The sequence below is a fragment of the Mustela putorius genome, unplaced genomic scaffold (genome assembly GCF_011764305.1).
Source record: "Mustela putorius furo isolate JIRA1106 unplaced genomic scaffold, ASM1176430v1.1 tig00003896_pilon_pilon_pilon, whole genome shotgun sequence".
NCBI lineage: Eukaryota > Metazoa > Chordata > Mammalia > Carnivora > Mustelidae > Mustela > Mustela putorius.
Genome location: NW_025422045.1, coordinates 8,055,787 through 8,079,969, shown reverse-complemented (window position 1 = coordinate 8,079,969; position 24,183 = coordinate 8,055,787). Strand labels below are relative to the sequence as shown.

The 24,183-nt window shown below is 38.2% G+C and overlaps 2 protein-coding genes across 10 annotated transcripts in view; one reads left to right on the top strand and one right to left on the bottom strand.

The window, feature by feature from the left end:
- The window catches only part of TRIP4 (thyroid hormone receptor interactor 4), an 88,772-nt gene that overhangs the window by 60,072 nt on the left and 4,517 nt on the right, over positions 1 to 24,183 (bottom strand). Inside the window, exons 1-3 of one of the 7 annotated variants that reach the window (XR_001180544.2) lie at positions 6,348 to 6,531; positions 1,644 to 1,813; positions 388 to 521 (exon numbers count right to left, since the gene is read on the bottom strand). Coding sequence is in view for 6 of the 7 variants with exons in the window: in XM_004758705.3 (XP_004758762.1) it covers positions 388 to 521; positions 1,644 to 1,813; positions 6,348 to 6,448 (405 nt within the window). In the remaining variant the exon portion in view is untranslated. The other 6 variants (XM_045067411.1, XM_004758705.3, XM_045067412.1 and 3 more) reach the window with 6 other exon arrangements.
- On the top strand, positions 10,149 to 23,800 carry PCLAF (PCNA clamp associated factor). Of its 3 annotated transcripts, XM_004758708.3 has the most exons (5): positions 10,149 to 10,310; positions 10,585 to 10,665; positions 13,761 to 13,923; positions 19,593 to 19,630; positions 20,827 to 21,834. In XM_004758708.3, the coding sequence occupies exons 1-4, from the start codon at positions 10,265 to 10,267 to the stop codon at positions 19,603 to 19,605; spliced, it is 303 nt and encodes a 100-aa protein (XP_004758765.1). In that variant the 5' UTR covers positions 10,149 to 10,264; the 3' UTR covers positions 19,606 to 19,630; positions 20,827 to 21,834. The 3 variants fall into 3 exon arrangements, with proteins under 3 accessions (XP_004758765.1, XP_004758764.1, XP_004758763.1); XM_004758707.3 differs by lacking the exons at positions 19,593 to 19,630; positions 20,827 to 21,834 and adding an exon at positions 23,650 to 23,800; XM_004758706.3 differs by lacking the exon at positions 19,593 to 19,630.

Genomic DNA, 24,183 nt, shown 5'->3' with positions numbered 1-24,183 from the left:
CCCCACCCACACAAGGCTCCTTGCTCTTCGGGGAGTCTGCTTATCCCTCTCTCCCTCTGCCCCCTTTCCTTTTCTTGTGCGTGCTCTCTCTCTCTCAAATAAATAAATAAAATCTTTTTTTAAGTTAATAAATAAATATTTTCCATTTATATGTATCTTTCTTAGTATCATTTCTAACCAAGGTGTCCTTATAATAACTATTTAATTAGGCTGCCAAAATAGCTACCATATAGAAAGTAATATATCATCATCACTTTCTCTCCATAAAATCCATGCATTTGTTGAAGAACTGCCACTCTAGATCAGTTTGTACACTTTGCTCTCTGAAATGTATCAGTCACCTCTCCTTTATCATAGAACTAGAAAAAGATTCATTCAAGCACTCACCTTGGCCAAATCAAAAGGTGTTTTAACCTCCCTGGTTGTGTCAGGTTCAGCAAATGCAGGAACTTCCTGTCTATTTCTTCCTTTCCGCCTGCTCCTCTTTAGCTGGTCTCCTGATTTCTGACCATCTGACATTTCTTTAAAGAAGAAAAACAAACAAACATATAAATATAAATAAATAAATAAATAAATATATATATATATATATATAACACACACACATACATGCACATAGGTTGATAACAGCAGGATTCATTGGTAAACTAGTATCCACTAAAGAGAAGATGACACTTAATATTTAAAGTGAAGATATGGGGGTGACTTGGTGGCTCAGTCCGTTAAAGCGGCTGCCTTTGGCTCAAGTCATGATTCCAGGGTCCTGGGATTGAGCCCCGCATTGGGCTCCACACTTGACAGAGAGTCTGCTTGTCCCACTCTCTCTGCCTGCCATTCTGCCTACCTGTGCTCTTTATCTCTCTGTCAAACAAATACATAAAATCTTTACAAAAAAAATAAAGTGAAGATATGAAATCAGGTAGCTTCTTACGTTAGTTTTTCCTCGCAAATTTAAAACACAATTTCCAAGATAGTAGATGATAAAGACTACTGGCTAGGATTAAAATGGTAAATTAAAATCTAATATTTCAGATTGTATAATAATAATGACTTAGATTATTTAGTTTGGTGTTTATCTTTTGTATCTTTTAACTAAATAGTTACTTCTAAATCCTATTCATACTATAATTGGTCAACATTTACTTTCATCCAGATATACACATAACTGGAAAGTGTTTTTTTAATCCATGGATAAATCTTTCAAACTATTCTGAAACCACATTTTTATCTGCAAACAGGCATTTCTGTGGTATTTTCAAAGTTCAAAAAGTCTGAACTAAAACAATATTCATTACTTGAGTAGAATTGAACTAAAAATATATATACATATGATTCTGCTTAAGTTAGCTGTGAGGAAATAGTGGTGACAGAAAATATCAGGTCCTATAAACCAGCCCATTTACCAGTATTTCAACCCTCAATTATATTAACTTAGCATCTTTTTTTTTTTTTAAAGATTTTACTTATTTATTTGACAGGTGGAGATCACACATAGGCAGAGAGGCAGGCAGAGAAAGAGAGGGAAGCAAGCTCCCTGCTGAGCAGAGAGCCTGATGTGGGGCTCGATCCCAGGACCCTGAGATTATGACCTGAGCCGAAGGCAGAGGCTTAACCCACTGAGGAACCCAGGCGCCCCAACTTACCATCTTTTTTGAAGGACTGTTGCAAAGCATCAGAACTCAATTCCAGATCATTCTTTTGCCATTTGGTTATAAGCTCCTCTATGAATTGACCTTTTTTGTCCTCATTTCCCTGAAGGAGGTCAGTAACATACTCTCGTATCTCTTCAGCACTCTCAATTGACAAAACATACCTCAGGAAGAAAAATATAAGTTGTTGAAACAAGACCTGCTTATGCTGTATCTCCCAATAATCACAACAGAAATAGTTACAAACCATTCATTAATCCATTAGAGTGGATTGTGCCAAATTCTATGCTAAATACTAGGGATTTAAGTTTGATCAGGACAAAAACCCTAAAATCAGGTAGCTCATAATCTAAACTTCATATAATCTTGTTAGAAGATTAGAATTAATGTTTTGAAGATAGGCTGTGGAGCTGTCTTTAATATAGGAATACTTTCTCTAAGTACACATCTGCAGTCATTTCATATTCCTTGGAATCCAAAAGACTTAATCTTTACACTACAAAACCTAAAATTTCTTTTTTGCTAAAAATTAGTATAGGGCGCCTGGGTGGCTCAGTGGGTTAAGCCGCTGCCTTCGGCTCAGGTCATGATCACGGGGTCCTGGGATCGAGTCCCGCATCGGGCTCTCTGCTCAGCAGGGAGCCTGCTTCCCTCTCTCTCTCTCTGCCTGCCTCTCCATCTACTTGTGATTTCTCTCTGTCAAATAAATAAATAAAATCTTTAAAAAAATAAAAATTAGTATAAATGACAATCTAACCAGTTATTGAATTAGTATTCTCAAAAACTGGGGCGGCTGGGTGGCTCAATCAGTAAGTGTCAGCCTTTGGCTCAGGTCATGATCCCAAGGTCCTGGGATTAACCTCCACATCAGGCTCCTTGCTCAGCAAGAAGCCTGCTTCTCTCTCCCACTCACCCTGTTTACATTCTCTTTCTCTCTCTCTCTCTGTCAAATAAATAAAATCATTAAAAAAATTTCTCATAAATTATAAATCAGGGCAGCAGGCTGGCTCAGTTGGTAGAGCATGTGACTCTTGATTCCCGGGTTGAGTTCAAGCTCCATGTTGGGCATAGAGATTACTTCAAAGAAAATAAAATCTTTAAAAAAAAATTATAAAAAGATTAGCATCACATTAGAATAAGCAGATCTATTTTAAGAAAATGTTATAAAGGGTTCCTTGAAGTGAAATGGGCTAACAGTTCAAGTCAGTATAACTTTCCTAAAAATTGACAGGCCAATATATTTAAAGTGCCTTAAAAATAATCAAAATTTATGATTAATTATTATTGACCTGATAAAAATGCTTTCATATAATGTTAAGTGAAATAACAGGATAGAATGTAGAGCATATTATAGCAATATCAATTGCTAAAAGAAATGTGTATATCCATACACTTATGTGCAGAAAAAAGGCCAGAAGGTTATACACTAAAATAATTAGCACTGAGTGATATGATTAAAGAGAGTTTATTTTTGGGGTGCCTGGGTGGCTCAGTTGGTTGGACGACTGCCTTCGGCTCAGGTCATGATCCTGGAGTCCCGGGATCGAGTCCCGCATCGGGCTCCCAGCTTCATGGGGAGTCTGCTTCTCCCTCTGACCTTCTCCTCGCTCATGTTCTCTCTCACTGTCTCTCTCTCAAATAAATAAATAAAATCTTTAAAAAAAAAAAAAAAGAGAGTTTATTTTTTCCTCTAAGATGAATATGTTTGAAAATAGATTACAATATGCATAAGAAAAACACTAAGAGGGGCGCCTGGGTGGCTCAGTTGGTTAAGCAGCTGCCTTCAGCTCAGGTCATGATCCCAGCGTCCTGGGATCGAGTCCCACATCGGGCTCCGTGCTCCGCAGGGAGCCTGCTTCTCCCTCTGACTCTGCCTTCCACTCTGTCTGCCTGTGCTCGCTCTCGCTCTCTCTCTCTCTGACAAATAAATAAATAAATTAAGAGAGAAACAATGATTACCTCTGGGTTGTGGTATTACGGAAATTTTAGTTTCCTCCTCTATCTCTGATTTTCTTTTTTAGGTTTCTACAGTAATTATGTTACACCAAGGTAAGAAAGAATTGAAAAAATAATTTGTAAATTAACATATCAGACCATGAAAGCATTATAAGATCTGAATGAACATTAATTCAGATACACTTGTATTGGATACAAGAAAAATTATACTAATGCTATATTCCTTTAAATTAAAATAAAATCACGTGATTGTACCATCACTAGTACACATGTACTTGGTTTTTTTCCTAATGTGATGGTACATTTGCAGAGTTATGATCGATAGGTAAATAAACCTGTGCCTTTGGGCCCCATTAAGCGCATCTTCTAGTCCACTGTATATTAAAAAGACACAATTGTTTTTCAGGACTTTTACAGTTTAATTAACTTGACCCCCAAACTTAGCAGCCCCCATCAAAATATTAATTGCTACCAAGCTCTCATAGAAGGAACTGCAAGGAACCTCAGGGGATCATTTAACTGTGGAGTATTCAAATCAGTAGGGAAGTATTTAAAGAGTTCCAGAAACATTTGAATAAATGATATTTTAATTATTTAACAAAGTATAAAAAGGAACAGCATACAGTGTTATATACAAAATCTTATCAAAATAGGGTCATCCAAAACATGAGCTAAGGCAGATCGTAGAGCGAAGTTTATTTTGCTAATCCTGTGTACAAATCTTAATGTTCCATAAATGTATCACTGATTAGGAAGATAGTACTTCTGTGTTCTTTGTAAAAAGGTCACTCATGCCAAGTTTTTCAAGTTAGCACACTATCATAGTACTAATTTTCAATTAAATACTACGCAAAGCACAGCAAATTTACACAAAAATGCTTTGATCATGGCATCATAGCCTGTTGAGCAATAACTAGTAAAAATCTAATAAATCAAATGAGTTCAAATAGAATTATGCTATAGGTAGTTTCAGTGCTTTTTTTGTTTTGTTTTGAACAATTCTTGTAGAACTTATTTATGAGTTTAAAAAAAAGCAAGCAGGTATTTACCCATACTTAGTGCTTCCAACTATAAAATTTAAACTTCTGATCATTGTTCTTTAAAGGGTGTAGATTAAGTTTAATTGAAAAAAAAAGCTAAGGCTTCAAAATGAGCTGTTAAACCACAATCAATGAAAATTAGAATTTTCTGGGCGCCTGGGTGGCTCAGTGGGTTAAGCCGCTGCCTTCGGCTCAGGTCATGATCTCAGGGTCCTGGGATCCAGTCCCGCATTGGGCTCTCTGCTCGGCAGGGAGCCTGCTTCCCTCTCTCTCTCTCTCTCTCTGCCTGCCTCTCCATCTACTTGTGATTTCTCTCTGTCAAATAAATAAATAAAATCTTAAAAAAAAAAAAGAAAATTAGAATTTTCTTCATACTATGTAAGCAGACAAGATACAAATGAACACTGAGACTGAGAAGACTGCATCTAACCATATTGCCTTGTTGACCCATCAAAAATAGCCTCAATCTTTATGTTTTGTTTTGTGTTCACCAAGTGACTTTTTTTTGCCATTTGGTGTATTTGCAAAGTCTCATTACCTCATTTGACAGCATCCACTGCTTTAAAAAAATGTTTGAAAACTACTTAATCTGATCTTGCCTTCAAACAAGGATAAAGATAAGCCATTCCATTTGGCAGGGGTTTTTTTCCCCCTAGTTGTTCGTTCCAGTTTTTAAAACAAAAACCTTTAAAGCAGCCCTTCTTAATTCTCTCCCTGCCAACTGTTTTCTCCCAAATCAGAAACTCATTTCCTATAAAAGCCCCAGAAATCGCAATAAAGGTTTCATCATCTATGAACAAGGAATCAAATCAAGAAACACTTTCAGGTTCTTGGATCGAGTCCAGTTTTTGTAGAAGTCTTTACCTCGCCGGAACACTGCACTTCCACCTACCCACCCTTTAGCTCTCAGGCTAAAGTCATGCCTTGAAGTAAAACCTTTCAAGTTTCTAAAATCTTAACGGGAGTCCTTTACTTCGTGCTCCCACAACACCTTATGTTTCCCCTGCTCATCAACCAAACAGAACCCAAAGGTCTCAGTCGTCTTTGGTGCCCCAGCACCAGTTATGTAGCGCAACAAAAATGACAAATCAATCGAAAGCAAATAGTAAATTATGTCACCATCTCCAATTCACAAGAATTATAAAATATGAAATATAAGCTCTGCTAATTATTCATTTTATAGACGCGGAAACAAAGGTATAGAGAGGGAAATTAAAATGTCCAAGGTTCCAAAACGGGTAAATAAGAACAGAAAACAGAACCTGGGACTCCTCAGTCAAAAAAGTTATTTACACCTTAACCACCGAAGCTTCAATTTAAAGTCCAGGTCCTATTTGACACACCCATATCGGGCAAACTAAAATGCTCAGAGCAAGGATTTCTGGGAAAACAATTTGGCTTGCCCATTATCTCCAGAATTTATAAGGAAACTGGCTCCGGGGACAGTCTTAAAGACTTAATTATCAGGGATTTGGCCTTTTCCTAAGAAAAAAAGGCCCCACTGGCCGACTGGGTAGCCTGACACAGTAATCCATAAGCTAAACTGTAAAGTCGGAGGTCAAAAGTCGACGCCTAGAGACCGATAACAGCCCTTTTATCCTATTTCTTCATTCTCATCAACTTTTTAGTCCTCCCCGCTTCACCCTTTCGCTCAGTGCACATCCCAGAGCTGCTTCCCGCCTGGGACCCGAACCGGTCTCACTGCATGATCTCCTCGCTGACATCCAGGCCGAAAGTTTTCCGCAACTGCTGGGTGCACCAGCCCACTAGCTGCTCCCGGGACGCCGCCCCAGCTACCGCCATTTTTCCCAGCCGGAACCAGCTGGGCTCCAACAGCCCCACGTCCTGCGCCGGACTAGTCCCCTTCGCAACACCGACTTCGGTCGCGCGAGTTCCGCCAGCGTGCTCGGCCCCTCCCAGTGGCTCCACCCCCAGCACAGATCCCTCCCACCCCTACTGCCTTTTCTTTCCCGCTTCCGGACATTGTTTATACTGGTACCAGAGCTCCTCTGCGGGTGATTTTTGTGCATCCTTAGATGCAGGGCTTGAGAATCGAGAATTCGCTGAGAAGATAGTATAAATACCTATAACAACTACAGTCGAGGAAAAGATACAACTGTTAAAATGAGAGGCCAGCCTCTAAATTATTCTAGTTTTGTGTAAAAGCATTTAAAATAGCACTTGTTTTTTACAGGTTCTTCATCCCCATTAGGCTATGTAGACTAAGCAATTACATTAATTGGATCCTGATTCACCTTTTTATGCTAACGCTTTTAACGACAAATAATAAAAATCATATGAGTGTAGATTGTTTTTGTTATTAATTTGGAAAATATATTAGTTTCTATCTTTAAAAAAAACTCAAATACTCCGAATGTTCATGAATAGTACAAATTTTGTTTCTTCATAAAAATCTGCTGCTTTTCATGTTAATATAACATATGCTAATTATTTACAGGTTTGTATCTGTTTAGTTCCAGCTATTTAAATGTTAATTTCTGTGGATGCCTGGGTGGCTCTATCAGTTAAGCGACTGCCTTCATCTGCGGTGGTGATCCCAAAGTCTGGAATCAAGTCCCAAACCAGGGCTTCTTGCACAGCGGGGAGCCTGCTTCTCCTTCTGCCTGCTGCTCTCCCTGCTTGTGATCCCGCGCGCGCTCTCTGTCTCTCTCTCTCTCTGACGAATAAGTAGATAAAATCTTTTTTAAAAAAATTTAAAAAGGAGCGCCTGGGTGCCTCAGTGGGCTAAGACTCCGCCTTCAGCTCAGGTCTTGATCCCCATGGGGCTCTCTGCTTAGCAGGGAGTCTGCTTCCCCCGCCCCCTCTGCCTACTTGTCATCTCTCTGTCAAATAAACAAATAAAATATTTTTTAAAATAAAAAATAAATAAATAATAAGGGGCACCTGAGTTGCTCAGCCGTCAAGCATCTGCCTTCCGCTCAGGTCATGGTCCCAGAGTCTTGGGGTCAAGCCCCTCATGGGTTTCTCTGCTCAGCGGGAAGCCTGCTTCTCCCTCTCCCACTTCCCCTGCTTGTGTTCCCTCTCTGGCTGTGTGTGTGTGTGTGTGTGTGTGTGTGTCTCTCTCTGTCAAATAAATAAATAAATAAATAAATAAATAAAATCTTTTTAAAAGATATAAATAAAAATAAATGTTAACTTTTTGAAGACGGAGACTCTGACAAGATTGTTTTTACAACAGGACTTAGCACATCATATAAATTATGATGAAATTATTAGGTCCTCAAGAATATTCTTGTAGTGCCTGGGTGGCTCAGTGTGTTTAAGCCTTTGCCTTTGGCTTAGGTCATGGTCTTAGGGTCCTGGGATCCCGCCCTGCTTTGGTCTCTCTGCTCAGCAGCGAGCTTGCTTCCCTCTCTCTGCCTGCCTCTCTGTCTGCTTGTGATCTCTGTCTGTCAAATAAAGAAAATCTTTTTTTAAAAAAAGAATATTCTTTAAAAAATATTCTTTTTACATAAAGCATATGTTAATGATTACAATATCTAGTTTGTAATGTATGTAATGTAAAACAATGCCATTTACAGATTATCATTTATTAAAATGCACTTCCGCCTGAGCAAAGCAAGCACACCTATTGAACATGACTCAGAGATACTCTTTGGTATACATTTAGGCAGATACTTCATACATCTGTACTACAACTTTTCATAATGCCCTAGGCCTTTGAAATTTTCAAGTTCACACCACACAATTCCCTGTTTTATTTAAAGAGGAGCTTCCTTAAAGCATATATTTAAATTAAGAATTTGTGCTAGACATCACTGCTTGTTTCCTATTTTTTTTTACCTTAACATACATTCTTTCCTATTATTAAAAAAGCAATATACAAACACAGCTGTAGTAATAGACTGCTCATGTGTGCTAAGGTATATTTGCAATTTTTTCTAGCCATTTACTTAGCATGTGAACTAAGAGAAAAGACCATCAGATTCTCTATGCTGTTCTAATCTCCACAGAAATCTGCAATATGAGTTTGAATTAAGTAATACAGGCCTTTAACTGAAAAGGAATTAATGTGTATTGAAGAACGATTGTGTATTGAGAAGGGAATGATAACAAAGAAGAAAGGAATACCCTGGGGCTTGTTGATTTTTCTGATAGGTTTTCTACTGCAGACTCCAAGTTTTAGACAAAGCTACAGGTAATTTTCAATACATTTCCTGCTATTATTATATCACTAATAGAATCATAATACAATTAATTTTAAAAATATATTTTTTCACCTGTTGGCTAGATTCATTAATCTTTTTGTTTTCAAGATCTTTAATTCTAAAACAAAAAGTAGTTGTTGATTCTGTTGACATATTGAGTAGCCTATTTTGTGAAAGTTCAAGCATAATTTATTGGAGAGAATCACCGCAGTGCTTACACTTTCAGGATTGTCTTTCAAGTGAGCATTTAACAAAACATATCCCAAGGCAAGCTCATCTGATCACGTTTTATGCATGGTTTTCAGAGAGTGAAAATCACTCCCCAGGGGTATTTTGAGTAATTAGAAGACAGACACAGGGATAGAAAATAGTTGTGAGCTACTATTCTAGCGTTATAATCACTATGTGTCTGGGATGTACCCTTGGCACATTTGGCTTTTTTTTTTTTTTTTTTTTTAAGATTCTGTTGTTAAGTAATCTCTGCACAGAAGGTGGGGCTCAAATCCACAACCCTAAGATCAAGAGTTGCATGCTCCTCTGACTGAGCCAGTCAGGCACCCTGACATCTGGCATATTTTTAAGGAGCTCTGAGACCATATAGATGTCAGGAAGACCTTTCATTAATTGTTCCTTTTTACGTGTGTATGTACATACAATCCACTCAGTTTTTACCTTGCTTTTCTAACACTCCATAGAATTGGTTTGTTATGGACCTTGTAAAGACAGTTTGCGGCTTTATTTTTTTTTTAAGGTTTTATTTATTTATTTGAGGGAGAATGAGTGAGAGAGAGCCTGAGAGAGGAGAAGGTCAGAGGGAGAAGCAGACTCCCCAAGGAGCTGGGAGCCAGATACGGGACTCGATCCTAGAAGTCCGGGATCATGACCTGAGCTGAAGGCAGTTGTTCAACCAACTGAGCCACCCAGGCGCCCCCAGTTTACGGCTTTAAAAAAAGAAGTTATTTATTCTGATTTGCATTTAAAAAAAAAAAAAACTGCTTCATTTCAAGTTTCTTTTCCTGGAGTTGATCGTTAGATTTATCCCTGTGGTAACTTTTGGAGAAATGTTATAATTCGCTGTCTTACCTGGGTTTTCTTTTCTAAGCAGGACCATTTCCCTAACTCACAATCTTAGCACTCACTCTTGGGGCACCCCAGGAAAAACTTTAACACCGCCCCCTTGGGGCGGCTACGAATCACACAGGCTACTGCAAAGTTGATGGACGGGACGGTACTGAGTCAAGGCTCGCCACTGTCATAGCTGGACACTGACGATTGGTTGTGGGGGGACGGCGCGGAACCAATGGGAGCGGCTCCCCGGGAGAGTCCGTGGAGCGCGCGGGAAAGAGACCAATATAAACTGTGGCGGGAGATTCGTTTTTCAGGTCCTTGTGCAGTTAAACACCCGCGGTTGGGAAGTCAGTTGATTGCTCTCGTCTCCTCGAGTTAGATCATGGTGCGGACGAAAGCGGACAGTGCCCCAGGCACCTACAGAAAAGGTGAGGTAGTTGAGCACGGCAGTGGAGGGCAGGGGGCCAGCGCTCTCCACCGCCCTCTGAGCCAGGCTAGTCCAGCCATTCTGGAAGCTGCGGCCTGGCCCCTTACCAGGAGGAAAGAGCGGCGCGGACAGGAGAGGGTTGTCCTGCTGTTCTGGATCTCGGGGCTCTTCTCTCCAAGCGGCGGGGTCCGGGACTGTGGTGAAAACGCGGCTCTCTGACTCGTGTCGGAAACTTAACTGCCCTGTTTTCAATGCTCTCCTTTGCCTCTCCGCAGTGGTCGCCTCGCGAGCCCCCAGGAAAGTGCTTGGTTCCTCCACTTCTGCCACTAATTCCACATCGCCTTCGTCAAGGAAAGGTAAAAAGCGCCCCTGCAGCTCCTGGGTGAACTTTGTCAAAGGGGATCAGGCCTTGCACCACACTTCTCCGGACCTGCAAGCCTCCTGACCCACCGTGGAATTTATTTTCCTGAGATCCTCACACTCAAATTTCTTCCCTGCCTTCTGATGTAATGAGGGGACCTAGGCCTCTCGTTCGGTTGGGGTAAAGGTGGGGGTCGCAAGGAAAAGAATCTCCAACCTCGGGGTTAGGGACAGACACGGTTTATCTTCTAACCTATTTTTCCTTTCTAGTTTAGCATTTTTATTTTTAATATTGGCTGATGGCTTTTTTCTGCAAGAGGCTATTTAAGCTCCCCTTCACTGGATTAAGAATTAGGACTACAGTTGACAGTGCTGACGGGGTTGTCTTAGTATAAAGTTTTTGTTTTTATTGCTGCATTTTTTGTTTTGTTGCTGTTGTTTATTTTTTGGCATGGTGTCTGTGTGTGTGTGTTATCCCAACTACTGTAGCTCCTGATATTGCTTTTGGAACATTAGAAGGGAAAACCTGGCCCATGAAAGAGCTTCACACTGCTCCTTCTGTGCAAGGAGAGATTGAGGAAATACCGTGCCATCTGGTGCCTCATTTCTCTCCTAGGAAGTTAGGAAGATTAATTCCACAAGGCCTAATTAAGAACATACAGGGGAGCACTGTGAAGAACTTCATGGGTTCTTAAGTTAACTTAAACTTCCCCCTGTTCTAAATATTTCATTAGAAAATATTAACTAATTCTCTTTAGATAAAAAGGAGCTGTAGGTCAAAATTTTGAAAGATGATGAATTTATTGAGAATATTCTATACTCTATACCACTAAATTATGATCAGGGCCACATCTCATTGTCTGGTGCACTGTTGAATCACCAAAGCCAACTGAATAGGCCCTCAATGAACATATGTTGGCCAAATGAACCTCTTAAGGCACTTTACAGATCTCTATCTTTTTGTAAGTAAGCTCTACGCCCAAGAGGGGCTTGAACCAAGGACCCTAAGATCAAGAGTCTCATTCTCTACACCCTGAGTCAGCCAGGTGCCCTTGGAAAACTCTTTTGGGGTTTTGTTGTTGTTGTTTTGGTTTTGTTTTGTTTTCAAGATTTTATTTTTAAGTAATCTATGCACCCAACATGGGGCTCAAAATCACAATCCTGAGATCAAAAGCATGCTTCATCAACTGAGCCAGGCAGGCGCCCACAGATCTCTTTTTAATCAACTGTATGAAGTTAGTAATAACTTCATTCTAAATGATGAGGACATTTAAGCTCAGGTTACATACTTTGCTAAAAAGTCACACAATTAAATCAGCAGAGCTGTGTTTGAATTTTTTTTTAAAGATTTTTATTTATTTATTTGAGCAAGAGACAGAGCACCATCAGGAGGCGGGGCAAAGGGAGAGGGAGAGCAGACTCCCTGACAAACAAGGACCCTGATATCATGACCTGAGCCAAAGTCAGACCCTTAACCAACTGCAACCCAGGCACTCTGAGCTGGGTTTGAATTCTATGTTGAGCTATATAGGTTGCTGCCATTTACTTTCCAAGTAGTCAAAGAGTTCCTGTCTGTGTCCTTTTGGAAAATTATGAACCAAAGTATCACTATTATTTATTTGTTTTTTGAATATTTATTTATTTTAGAGACATTGAGGTGGGAGGGTCAGAGGCAGAGAGAAATTTCAAAGTGGACTCCACTGCTGAGTGCAACCAGACCTGGCTCAAATCTCACAAATCTGAGACCACAACCTGAGCCAAAACTAAGAATCAGATCTTTAACCAGACTGCTCCACCCAGGGGCCGCAGATCACTATTTTTAAAAAGTCACTTGTACTTTTAAAAAAGATTTAAAAACTTAAGAAGTGGGCGCCTGGGTATCTCTGTTGGTTACGCCTCTGCCTTTGGCTCAGGTCATGATCCCAGGGTTCTGGGATGGAGCCCCACATCAGGCTCCCTGCTCAGTGGAGGAGTCTGCTTCTCCCTCTGCCCCCTTTCTACTAGGGCTTGTTGTCTCTCTCTCTCAGAAATAAAATCTTGAAAAACTAAATAAAAAATAAAAACTTCAGAGAGTATATATATATATATATATGGAAGCAACTTTATAACAGAGTTTGTGACAAATGTATTTAAAAGGAAAGATATATGTAGTGGCTCAGTAATTTGCTCATCTTCGTATACTAATCATTACTTCATAAAGAGGCAGAAATTTTTCCTTTATATTACTGTTTTAAAATGAAAAAAAAAAATCAGAAATTGGGGCACCTGGTTGGCTCAGTTGGTAAAACATGCAACTCTTGATCTCAGGGCCATAAGTTTAAGCCCCACGTTGGGTGTAGAACTTACTTAAAAAAAAATCAAGGGGTGCCTGGGTGGCTCAGTGGGTTAAAGCCTCTGCTTTTGGCTTGGGTCATGATCCCAGGGTCTTGGCATCAAGCCCCGCATCGGTCTCTCTGCTCAGTGGAGGAGTCTGCTTCCCTTCCCCTCTCTCTCTGCCTGCCTCTCTGCCTACTTGTGATCTCTGCCTGTCAAATAAATAAGTAAATAAATAATCTTTTTTAAAAAATCAAGAATTGGATTTACCTTATGAACTGTATGAACTGAAAAGGAGCCAAGGGCTTTGAAAAGTGTAACCTATTTTTGTGGAAACTTTCACATTGCTGTATATTTGTTTTGCCTTTCACAGGTGTTTTAATTAATAACCTTGTTAAGTAAAATTTTGGCCGTTTATACTACATCTCATATTAGGAAAAAATGTCAAAGTTTAGTATGACAATACATAAGACTATTTGAATAGCTCTGCTTGTGAATAAATTACGAAAAATATTTTCCAGTTGTAAAAATTCTGTTAATTTTATTTTCCTAGGACAAAGGATAATTTTAACAAAATATTATTATATATTGTATTAATATTAATTATATTAATAATAATGTATAATACTGACTGAATACAGCTTTATCATCTCACATTTTCTAATTATTTTAAGACACTTAATACCCTGTAGATTTAATGTTAAAGAATTGCTTCCTTTTAAGAAATGAGAGTTGTATCCTTAGTTCTTATTTAGTTCCACCTGTTTATATTTTATAGTTGAAAATAAGTATGCAGGAGGGAATCCAGTTTGTGTGCGCCCAACTCCCAAGTGGCAAAAAGGAATTGGAGAATTCTTCAGCCTGTCTCCTAAAGATTCTGAAAAAGAGAATCGGATTCCTGAAGAGGCAGGAAGCAGTGGCTTAGGAAAAGCAAAAAGAAAGTAAGTTTTTATATTCTGGAGTATAAAGAAAATATTTATATTCTTGAAAATAAAACACAAGGGGATATTGAGTAACTTTAAAGTTTCTCCTTGAACAGATAAGAAAACACAAACCAGGGTTTTTTTTAAACTTGTACTACTCTTGGGGCACCTGAGTGGCTCAGTGGGTTAAGCCTTTGCCTTCAGCTCAGGTCATGATCTCAGGGTCCTGGGATCAAGTCCCACATTGGGCTCTCTCCTCAGTGGGAGCCTGCTTCCTCCTCTCTCTCTGCCTTCCTCTCTGTCTACTCATGATCTCTCTCATCAAATAAATTAATTAAATATTAAAAAAAAATACTTGTACTACTCTTTTTATAAGTTACTCCCAAATTTCAAACATCAGTGAAAAGTATTATTTTTACTCATTTCAGTCACTTAAGTATTATTTTTACTCATTTCAGTCAGTCAAAGAGGATCAGTTCCCAATCAGATGCTACGTACTAAGGGCTATGTTATTAACCACGAACTTCCTGTCTTTATTCTCTCATTTTTACTGTCTATTTTCTATACTTTTTTTTTCTTTCAAAAAAGCAATTCTTTTAAAAATATTTTATTTATTTATTTAACAGAGATCACAACTAGGGAGAGAGGCAGGTAGAGAGAGAGGAAGGGAAGCAGGCTCTCCGCTGAGCAGAGAGCCCAATGTGGGGCTCAATCCCAGGACCCCGGGATCATTACCTGAGCCGAAGGCAGAGGCTTTAACTCACTGAGCCACCCAGATGCCCCTCAAAAAAGCAATTTCTATGTTGGTTTATCCAGCATCAATTCTACTAAATCAACTCCTCAAAAAATACTAGTTCAACCTCCATAAGTAATAAATAACCAATGTAGAAAAGTTAGAAAATGGGGTGGCTCAGTGAGTTAAGCTTCAGCCTTCCACTCAGTTCATGATCCCGAGGTCCTGAGAATAAGTCCTGTGTCAGGCTCCCTCCTCAGTGGGGAGCCTGCTTCTCCTTCTCCCTATGTTGTTCCTCCTGCTTGTGCTCCCTCACTCGTTCTGTCAAATAAATAAAATCTTTTTTTTTAAGATTTTATTTATTTATTTGACAGAGATAGTGAGAAAGGGAACACAAACAGGGGGAGTGGGAGAAGGAGAAGCAGCCTTCCCTGCTGAGCAGGGATCCCGACACAGGGCTCGATCCCTGGACCCGGGATCATGACCTGGGCCAAAGGCAGCCGCTTAACGGCTGAGCCACCAAGGCACCTCAATAAATAAAATCTTATAAAAAAAAAGAAGATAATTAAATCTTGCTTTTTAAAAACTTTTTTTTTAATGTGCCTTTTTTTTTTTAAGATTATCTTTATTTATTTGACAGACAGAGATCACAAGTAGGCAGAGAGGCAGGCAGAGAGAGGGGGGAAGCAGGCTCCCCAATGAGCCGAGAGCCCGACGCGGGACTCGATCCCAGAACTCTGGGATCATAACCTGAGCCGAAGGCAGAGGCTTTAACCCACTGAGCCACCCAGGCACCCCCGCTTTTTAAAAACTTTTAATGTCAGAAATATGCTGATGATAAATATTAAGAAAAATTCTGCATATAGAACTATATATAGTTTTTATAATGTAAAAACATGTATATAAACAGACCAAATATCAATAGTGATTATCTCTGGGTAAAAACCTCTCTTCATATTCATTTTGTGCTCCCAACTTTCAACAACAAACATACTTCTAAGAATCAGGAAAAAAATAATGCCACTTGGGAAAAAAAGGGAAAGAAAATAGACGTATAAGTAATAGGATCCAGGCTCTCTATAAACAATTTTGAAGAATTGTGTTTCAAAAACAAATTATATGACTGGAGGTATGGGGGAATGGTGAGCATGGGCGGACAGATGGTGCCATGTCACTGTCATTATGATGCCCCCTGGTTGAAGACCCTGCTAGCTACTTCTCTTGCATGAGCCAGGAGCCTATGATCCAACAGCACACCAAACAGCAAGTCTGACCCACGCCACAGTGACCAACATAGGCAAGGGGAAGGTGGCCAGGCTCAGTCTGTGACTGCTACTTCTGGCACTGCTCTCATCCACACAGATTTATTCATACAGTCCTTTACCAGCACACTGGGTCCTCTGTTTGAACCCACAGTGTCTACTGTGCCCTGTAGTCAGTGGCCATTCTCCTTGTGGTCTTACTTGCCCTTCTGTATTTCTACTGTTAAACAGATCCAGGCCAAAATAACATCTGTTCACTAATGCATATTCTAAAGTTCAATCCATATGGTAACTAGAAGTCCAATGTGAGAAAGAAAACACAGTCTTCATCAGATCTAATAATTCCATTCTTTATTTTACTAACACAGAAACTGTGAGAGTCCCCAGTTGGACTGACTTAGAGAGCATCTGAAGGATTTGACTAGGTAACAAATGCCAATATTAAATCTGCAGGAGTTTCACATACAAGACTGAAGAGAGACATTGAAAATTAATGATATGATTAAATGTAGTTTAATAAATATGGACACTTAAAACTCTACCTTGATAATAAGAATAACTGCACCTTGATCTAGAGAAAAGGGATAAGCTGTGGAATGGAAATTGGGTTTTTACTTTGATTCATTAAATTTAGAAGGCCATAAAATGATTAGGTAATACAAAAAGTTTCCAGGATTCTATTTATATGTACATTGGAAGGAGCCACCAGGTGTTACTGTAAATCCTCTGTTTATTTCAGCAAAACCAGTTTTTTTTTAAAGATTTTATTTATTTTGACAGACAGAAATCACAGGGAGGCAGAGAGGCAGAGAGAGAGGAAAGGAAGCAGGCTCCCTGCTGAGCAGAGAGCCCGACGCGGGGCTCTATCCCTGGACCCTGGGATCATGACCTGAGCCGAAGGCAGAGGCTTTAACCCACTGAGCCACCCAGGCGTCCCAGCAGTACTATTTTAATGCTGATATACTCCACATAAAATTTTACATTGTTAAGTTTTCATTGTTCTCTTGGGAACTCTTTCCTCTGGAGCTTTGGGGTTGACATTGCACATGACTTTATGTAGTAACTGACATGTTCCAGGGTGGTGATGTTTTATTGGCATCTACTACAAATCTAAGCATGAGTAATTTTTTTTTAAAGATTTTATTTATTTATTTGACATACAGAGATCACAAGTAGGCAGAGAGGCTGGCAAAGAGAGGGGAGAGGGAAAAGCAGGCTCCCTGCTGAGCAGAGAGCCCGATGCGGGGCTTGATCCCAGGACCCTGGGATCGTGACCTGAGCTGAAGGCAGAGACTTTAACACACTGAGCCACCCAGGCGCCTCAGCATGAGTAATTTTTGCATATACACTTAAAAGTCAAATGACAGGTATTTCCTATCACACATTCCCATCCAGTAAGAATGGCAGATTCACTTAGTTAACTTGGATCACTTAACTTCATTCCAGAGATAAGAAGTTCTTTGACTTCAACCATCTTAAAATACTGCATTTATTTCTGCCATTTGTTAAATCATTTTTTTTAAGATTTTATTTATTTATTTGACAGACCGAGATCACAAGTAAGCAAAGAGGCAGGCAGAGAGAGAGAGGTGGAAGCAGGCTCCCTGCAGAGCAGAGAGCCTGATGGGGGGCTCGATCCCAGGACCCTGGGATCACGACCTGAGCCAAAGGCATAGGATTTAACCCACTGAGCCACCCAGGCGCCCCATGTTAAATAATTTTTACAACTTAAAAATTGCTCTGTTTTGAAGGCGTATTTGACAAATACTGAAATTAAGATGCAAAAATATGAAGGAGGCAAAAATAATGTATATTACGTATTTGCGGAAGTGAAGACAGGAGACTTGCCTGTATATATATATATATATATTTGTAATTTTATATAGACATTTGTATATATATATATATGAAAGATTTTATTTATTTGAGAGAGAGAGAGCATGAGCGTGGGGAGGAGCAGAGAGAGAGGGACAAACTGACTATGTGCTGAGTGCAGAGCCCAACGTGGGGTTTGATCCCAAGACCTTGAGATCATGACCTGAGCTGAAATCAAAAGTTGGATGCTTACCTGACTGAACACCCAGGTTCCTGGAGACTTGCCTATATTAAATTCACAACTCTTTTGTGCTCTCTCTGTGAATACATTTAAAAAAAAAAAACCTTTATGAGTCAGAATAGCTACATTTGGAACACTTTCTATATCAGTATTTTTAGATAGTTAGAACCTTGTCCTAAATCTAGGTGTACTTAATTCTGGAAAGTAAAACTTTTACAACTGCCTTGATGTACAGAAAACTATGTCTAGAAATAGACACTTTATGAAATTTTTGGTTCACATGTTCACACACTGATGCTTACATGTTACAGTATCCAATATGGCCACAGTAGACTTAATAATTCTTAAACCACTATATGCCATCTTTAGAAACCAATAGGGGAGCAATCAGACCCAACAGATCTCAAGCTATGAGGGATCTCTGGGAATGAACATTCCCTTTGTTTCATATCTGAACACTGTACATCTGTTTGGGGTTGTACAGTGTGTTTGGAATTGATTCCCATTGAACACAAACTAAATAAAAATAAATGGCTGAAAGAGCAATTAAAACAAAGTATTTGGATATAGAAAAGGATTCTTATGTATATAAAATTTTAAGAATTCAATACTGTTCTAAGATCATTTAATAAATGTTTGTTGAGTGCCTACTGTCCATGTTACAAGATATTTAAGTTTTTTGTTTGTTTGTTTGTTTTTAGAAATCTTTCCACCCAATGTGGGGTTTGAACTCACAACCCCAAGATGAAGTCACATGCTCTTCTGATGAGCTAGCTAGGCATCCATGTTATGAGATATCTAAAAGAAATGTCAAACTCTAGAGCAGTAACTAAATTTTAGACTTTGTTGCTATGTCACTATTACGATTTCTGCTTCCAATAAAAATCAACAATGAATGGGATACATTTTTAGATAGAGCCTTTTAATAGATTTGCTTTCATGATTCTGTAAGTTACTTCTAGTTCCAGGTCACTGGCATCATTCTTCCTTGTTCTTTCTCATTCTGATATGATAGGCTAATAGTCAGTATTAGCTCTAGAATATACTACAGCCCTCTTGAATTATTTGTGACTTCCACTAAGGAAACAAAATATTTGGCAATATTGCCAAATATGGCTATACCATTGACCATTATTGATCATCGTAACAATAAAATATATATTACAGGCTTTCAATTATATGGAGAAAGATTACATGTATATATTCATAAAGGACTTTGATCCACAGTATACTAAAATTTGTGACATAAAACTAGGTAATAACGGTTTATACTATTCCTTTAGACCCCTTTTTTAGATTTGTCTTTGTTTAGGAGAGTTGTAATTACCTCTTTATTGATAGTAAATCAATAGCCTTATTTTTGATAGAGTTAATTAACAGATTATCAGAAGGACTTCTGCTATAAACTCTCTAATTTATAACCTGAAACACGGCTACTCCTAAAGCTTTATTTTTCTCACAAAGGCAGGGTAAACTCCCTTTAGTTGCATGGGGGTGGGGGGTGGAGTCAGAATCAAGAAAGACAATCTGTGTAAAACCTTGATTAGAGCTATGATACATAAATTACAGCAGGTCCTTGCAAAAAGGAAGCTTGGCTCATGATAGTGTTCATTTGTTAATTTGATTTAACTTCCAGGAAAATACAATGAAGTCCTCTTGGTAATCTAATAGTAGGTAAGTCAATGAATTTTAAAAATATTTTAAAATTTTTTGAATTTTAAAAATATTTTAAAATTTTTTAAATTTTAAAAATATTTTAACCAACTGAGCCACCCAGGTGCCCCTAAAAATATTTTAAAAAATTAAATATTTTAAAATTTTAAAAAATATTTTATTATTTATTTAAACAGTTTTTTAAAAAGATTTTATTTATTTATTAGAGAGAGCAAGCACACATGATAGTGAGAGAGAGAGAGCAAGAGCAGGGGGAGAAAGAAGCAGACTCTATGTTGAGCAGAGAGCTCAACATGGGGTTTCATCCCAGGACCCTGGGATCATGACCTGAGCAGATGCTTCACTGACTGAGCCACCCAGGTGCCCTGAAAACTGCTTATTTTAGAACACAACTGCTTATTTTAGAATACATTTCACAGATCTTCAGCAGCTCTAAAAAATATTCTGATTTATGGTTAAGTTTTTCATAGACTTTTCTCTATAAAAAGTGTAATGAATACAAAATGGCTCTGGGCTAATGTAAATTATTTTTCAAAAGCTACAACTACCTTTTACCAATTTAACCAATTTTGATATTTTTTTCCAATTAGGTAATATGTTTATATGGTTCAAAAAGACATACAGTCAAATATGGCAACTTGCTTTGTTTTCTCTGTTCACATGGATTGGTTGATTGTTTTGTTTTTTATTATCACAAAGTTATTTTTTTTCCCCTTAAGATTTTATTTATTTATTTGTAAGGAGAGGCGTGGGGAAAGCAGGAGTTGGGGAGTGGCAGGCTGAGGGAAAAGCAGGCTGAGGGAGCAGACTTCCTGCTGAGCAAGGAGCCGGATGTGGGACTTGATCCTATCCCTATTATCATGATGTTCTTGCTGAAGGATTATACTCTTTATCAATTCACTTAATTGAAAGAAGATGATATAGAAATAGAGATTCCCTTTTTAATAAGAATGGCAACATATCCTACAGGAGAAACACTGATACGACAAATTAACAGGCAAAATAGTTAAAAGACTTTGTTGTTCTAGTACTTGGGATTTGTAGGTGTTTGTCAACTAATGGAGTTTAATTTTCTCTCATTTCTATTCACTTGACCAGACACATTGCACTATTAATGGTCATGATTTATATAGGTTGATAACATTTTTTTTAGCCAATACTCCAATGACTATTGAAGTTCTCTATTCTTTCCACAGAGCATGTCCTTTGCCACCTGATCACTCAGATGACGAAAAAGAATAGAACTTTCTTAATTCATCCTTGACTAATGTCTCCTGTTTATTATTCTAGGATGTAAATGCATAAATGTATTTGTTCCAATTAGCTTTGTTGAATAGGCATTTAATTTAAAAAATGAGGCTTATATACAGTTACTCCAAAGCAAGTGATTATGATATTGGAGAATTTGTAAGATTAATTACGATTACTTAGCTTAGTATTCAGTAAACTGCAATATTTCATTTCTTTTACCTGTTGTTATTAAGCTTCTTGTTCTTGCTAAAAATTAATCATTGTGTGGTGTTCTAATTACGAATCTGTGTTTGAGATTGTAATCTTTGTACTGCTGCCATTTTTATTGGCATTTGATAATTGGAATGGTGCCATATTTTTGTTTCTTTTATATGCCTTAATAAGCAGAGTTAGGTTTTTGCACATTAAAAAAATTCAGTATTAATTAAACTGAACCTATACCCTTTTCAAGAAAGAGGGCCAAAGATGCAATGTTGAAAAAATTTGGACAGCTATGTATCTTCTCCGTCAGGGCAATTTGGCCTGAGGGTTTAAACAGTTGATAAAGCTTCTAACAACAACAAAACAGCTAAAATACGAGCATAGAATTACACAGGAATATTTCATAGACTACACTAAAAGAGAGAAATTTTCCAAGAATATGCATTTGATTCAGTATCATAAAATATTACCCTTTGGGCCTGTAATTTTAAAGTTGGAAATCAGTAAAACATGAAAGGCAACATACCATAAATCCAGATTATCTGTCTAGAGTCCTTAGAGCTACCATTATACATTTTAAGATAACCAGGGGTATAATTGAAGGGGAGGATATAATATAACTTAGTAACTGATATTCTTACTTTCTCATCACATTTTTTGCTCCCTGACCTCCTGTTGTCAAAATTAACCATGTTTTAACAAGTATGTTTTGCTGAACTTTGTTTTTAATAAATGAATACTTATTTTCACAATAGACTGTCTATTTGTGTGCTTCCTGAGATTATGTCCTACTATTTTTATTTTTTTCTTACAAATCAGTGAAAAGAAATACCAATCAGTGCATTAATCTGATTTTATCAGTTTTAAAAAATATATATTTATTTATTTATTTGACAGACAGAGATCATAAGTAGGCAGAGAGAGAGGAAGGGAAACAGGCTCTTTGCCAAGCAGAGAGGCCAATGTGGGGCTTGATCCCAGGACCCTGGGATCATGACCTGAGCCGAAGGCAGAGGCTTTAACCCACTAAGCCAACCAGGTGCCCCTGATTTTATCATTTTTTAAACTAAGTTCTGATGATTGTAGATTATATGTTTTGCTTTGTCTTTTAGAGAAGGTTTTTTTTTTTTTTTTTTTTTTAAGATTCAATCTTTTCATTTGACAGAGAGAGACAGCCAGCAAGGGAGGGAACAAAAGCAAGGGGAGTTGGAGAGAGAGAAGCAGGCCCCCTGCAGATGCAGAATGAGCCCCAACACAGGGCTCATTCCCAGAACCCTGGGGTCATGATCTGAGCGGAAGGCAGAACTACTACTGAGCCACCCAGGTGCCCCTTGGGTATTAAACAGAATGTTACTGAATTGAGAGCCGAGTTTTTATCCTAAGTACTTCCTTAATAATTAGGCTTTGTATTAAGGATTAGCTCAACGAACGAACTCTATTAAAGTGTTGTTTTTTTTTTTTTTTTTTTTAAAGACTTTATTTATTTGACAGAGACAGCGAGAGAGGGAATACAAGCAGGAATACAGTACTGCCCCTGGAAGCAGGCTCCCAGCTGAGCAGGGAGCCCAATGCAGGGCTCAATCCCAGGATGCTGGGATCACAACCCGAGCTGAAGGCATTCACTTAACCAACTGAGCCACCCAGGAATCCTTAAAGTAAAGTTTTGGTGGATCTGAAACCTGATTTGCTATTTTTCATAGATGGAAAGAGAAACTTTATGGTGACGTGTCCAGTGAAGTCTGAGTCTGATATGTAATTGTTTCTAAAAATGTTGACTTTAAGAACCTACAGTCTTTCCAAATATACAACATATGATGACTCCGTTTCTCCTGAACACTGGATCAAAAGTAAAATTTATATATTAAGATAATTAAACTTGTTTCTAATTTTGTACCCTTCACAAAATTAATCTGGTTTTCCTCTTTGAATGGATTATTCAAATTAATACTAATATTAAATTTAAAAATAACAAGATTAACAATATTAAATATTTTTAAAATTTTAAACAAAATAAAAACAATATTAAAATAAATATTAAATTCCTGGCCAATGAATAAAACTTTTCTGGAATTTTTGAACATTATGGGGATCATATGTATTTTATGTTTACCTAGCTTCACAAAGGAACAAATATACTATATTTTTATTTTATTTTTAAAAATATTTGTTTATTTGAGAGAGAGCAAGAGAGAGAACAAGCGTGGGAGGGGAAGGAGAAACAGACTCCACTGAGCAGGGATCCCCATGTGGGCCTCAATCCGAGGACTCGAGGATCATGACCTGAGCTGAAGGCAGAAGCTTAACTCACTGAGCCACCCAGGCACCCTGGAAGAGCAATACTATCATGGAAGTTGTACAGTGTGCTTGCTCAAGGAATGCTTATCATTTATTTTTAAAGCAGAAAATGAAACCTAAATTAACTGCACCTTTCCATATGTATATATACGCTGCTTACAGTTTTCACTGTACTTACAACGTTTCGTGGTAATTCGCTTTTGGAAAAACTGGAGGTTCAGCTGGACCTTGATCCAACCAACATTGTTATAATGGTTCTTTTTACCTTTCAGGATGGCATATGAGGGTGGGAAAGATTTTCACTGAATCAAAACCTCACTGAACAAGAAGTCTTCTTGCCCAACTCAAGCCAATTACAGCTGTTCATTAGGTGAACTATTTTATTAATTGGCAACTCTAACTGAAAAATGTTCGGAATTAAAATTTTGAATTTCTCTAACTGCCCTCCTTCTATTCTTGGTTTTGTCTTTGAAATAACTCAACAAGTTATTCCTTCCACATTACAACCTTCATGTATTTCAAGATAGCTGTGACATCCTAAGGCTTCACGTCCTAGGGCTAAACATTCTATAGTTTATTTCACATGTATCCTAAGTGAGTTTCTCTAAGTCCGTTGTGTTAGGAACTGTGGGTTTTGTGTTGTATATTGCTTAGGCATTTAAGTGGCAAATTTGGCTACATGTCTTCCCCAGCTGATCCCAAGTAGTCACTAACTGATAGACTCAAGTTTTGTTATCTTTTTTTTAATAGATTTTATTTATTTATACGACACAGAGAGAGATCATAAGTAGGCAGGGGGGGGGAAG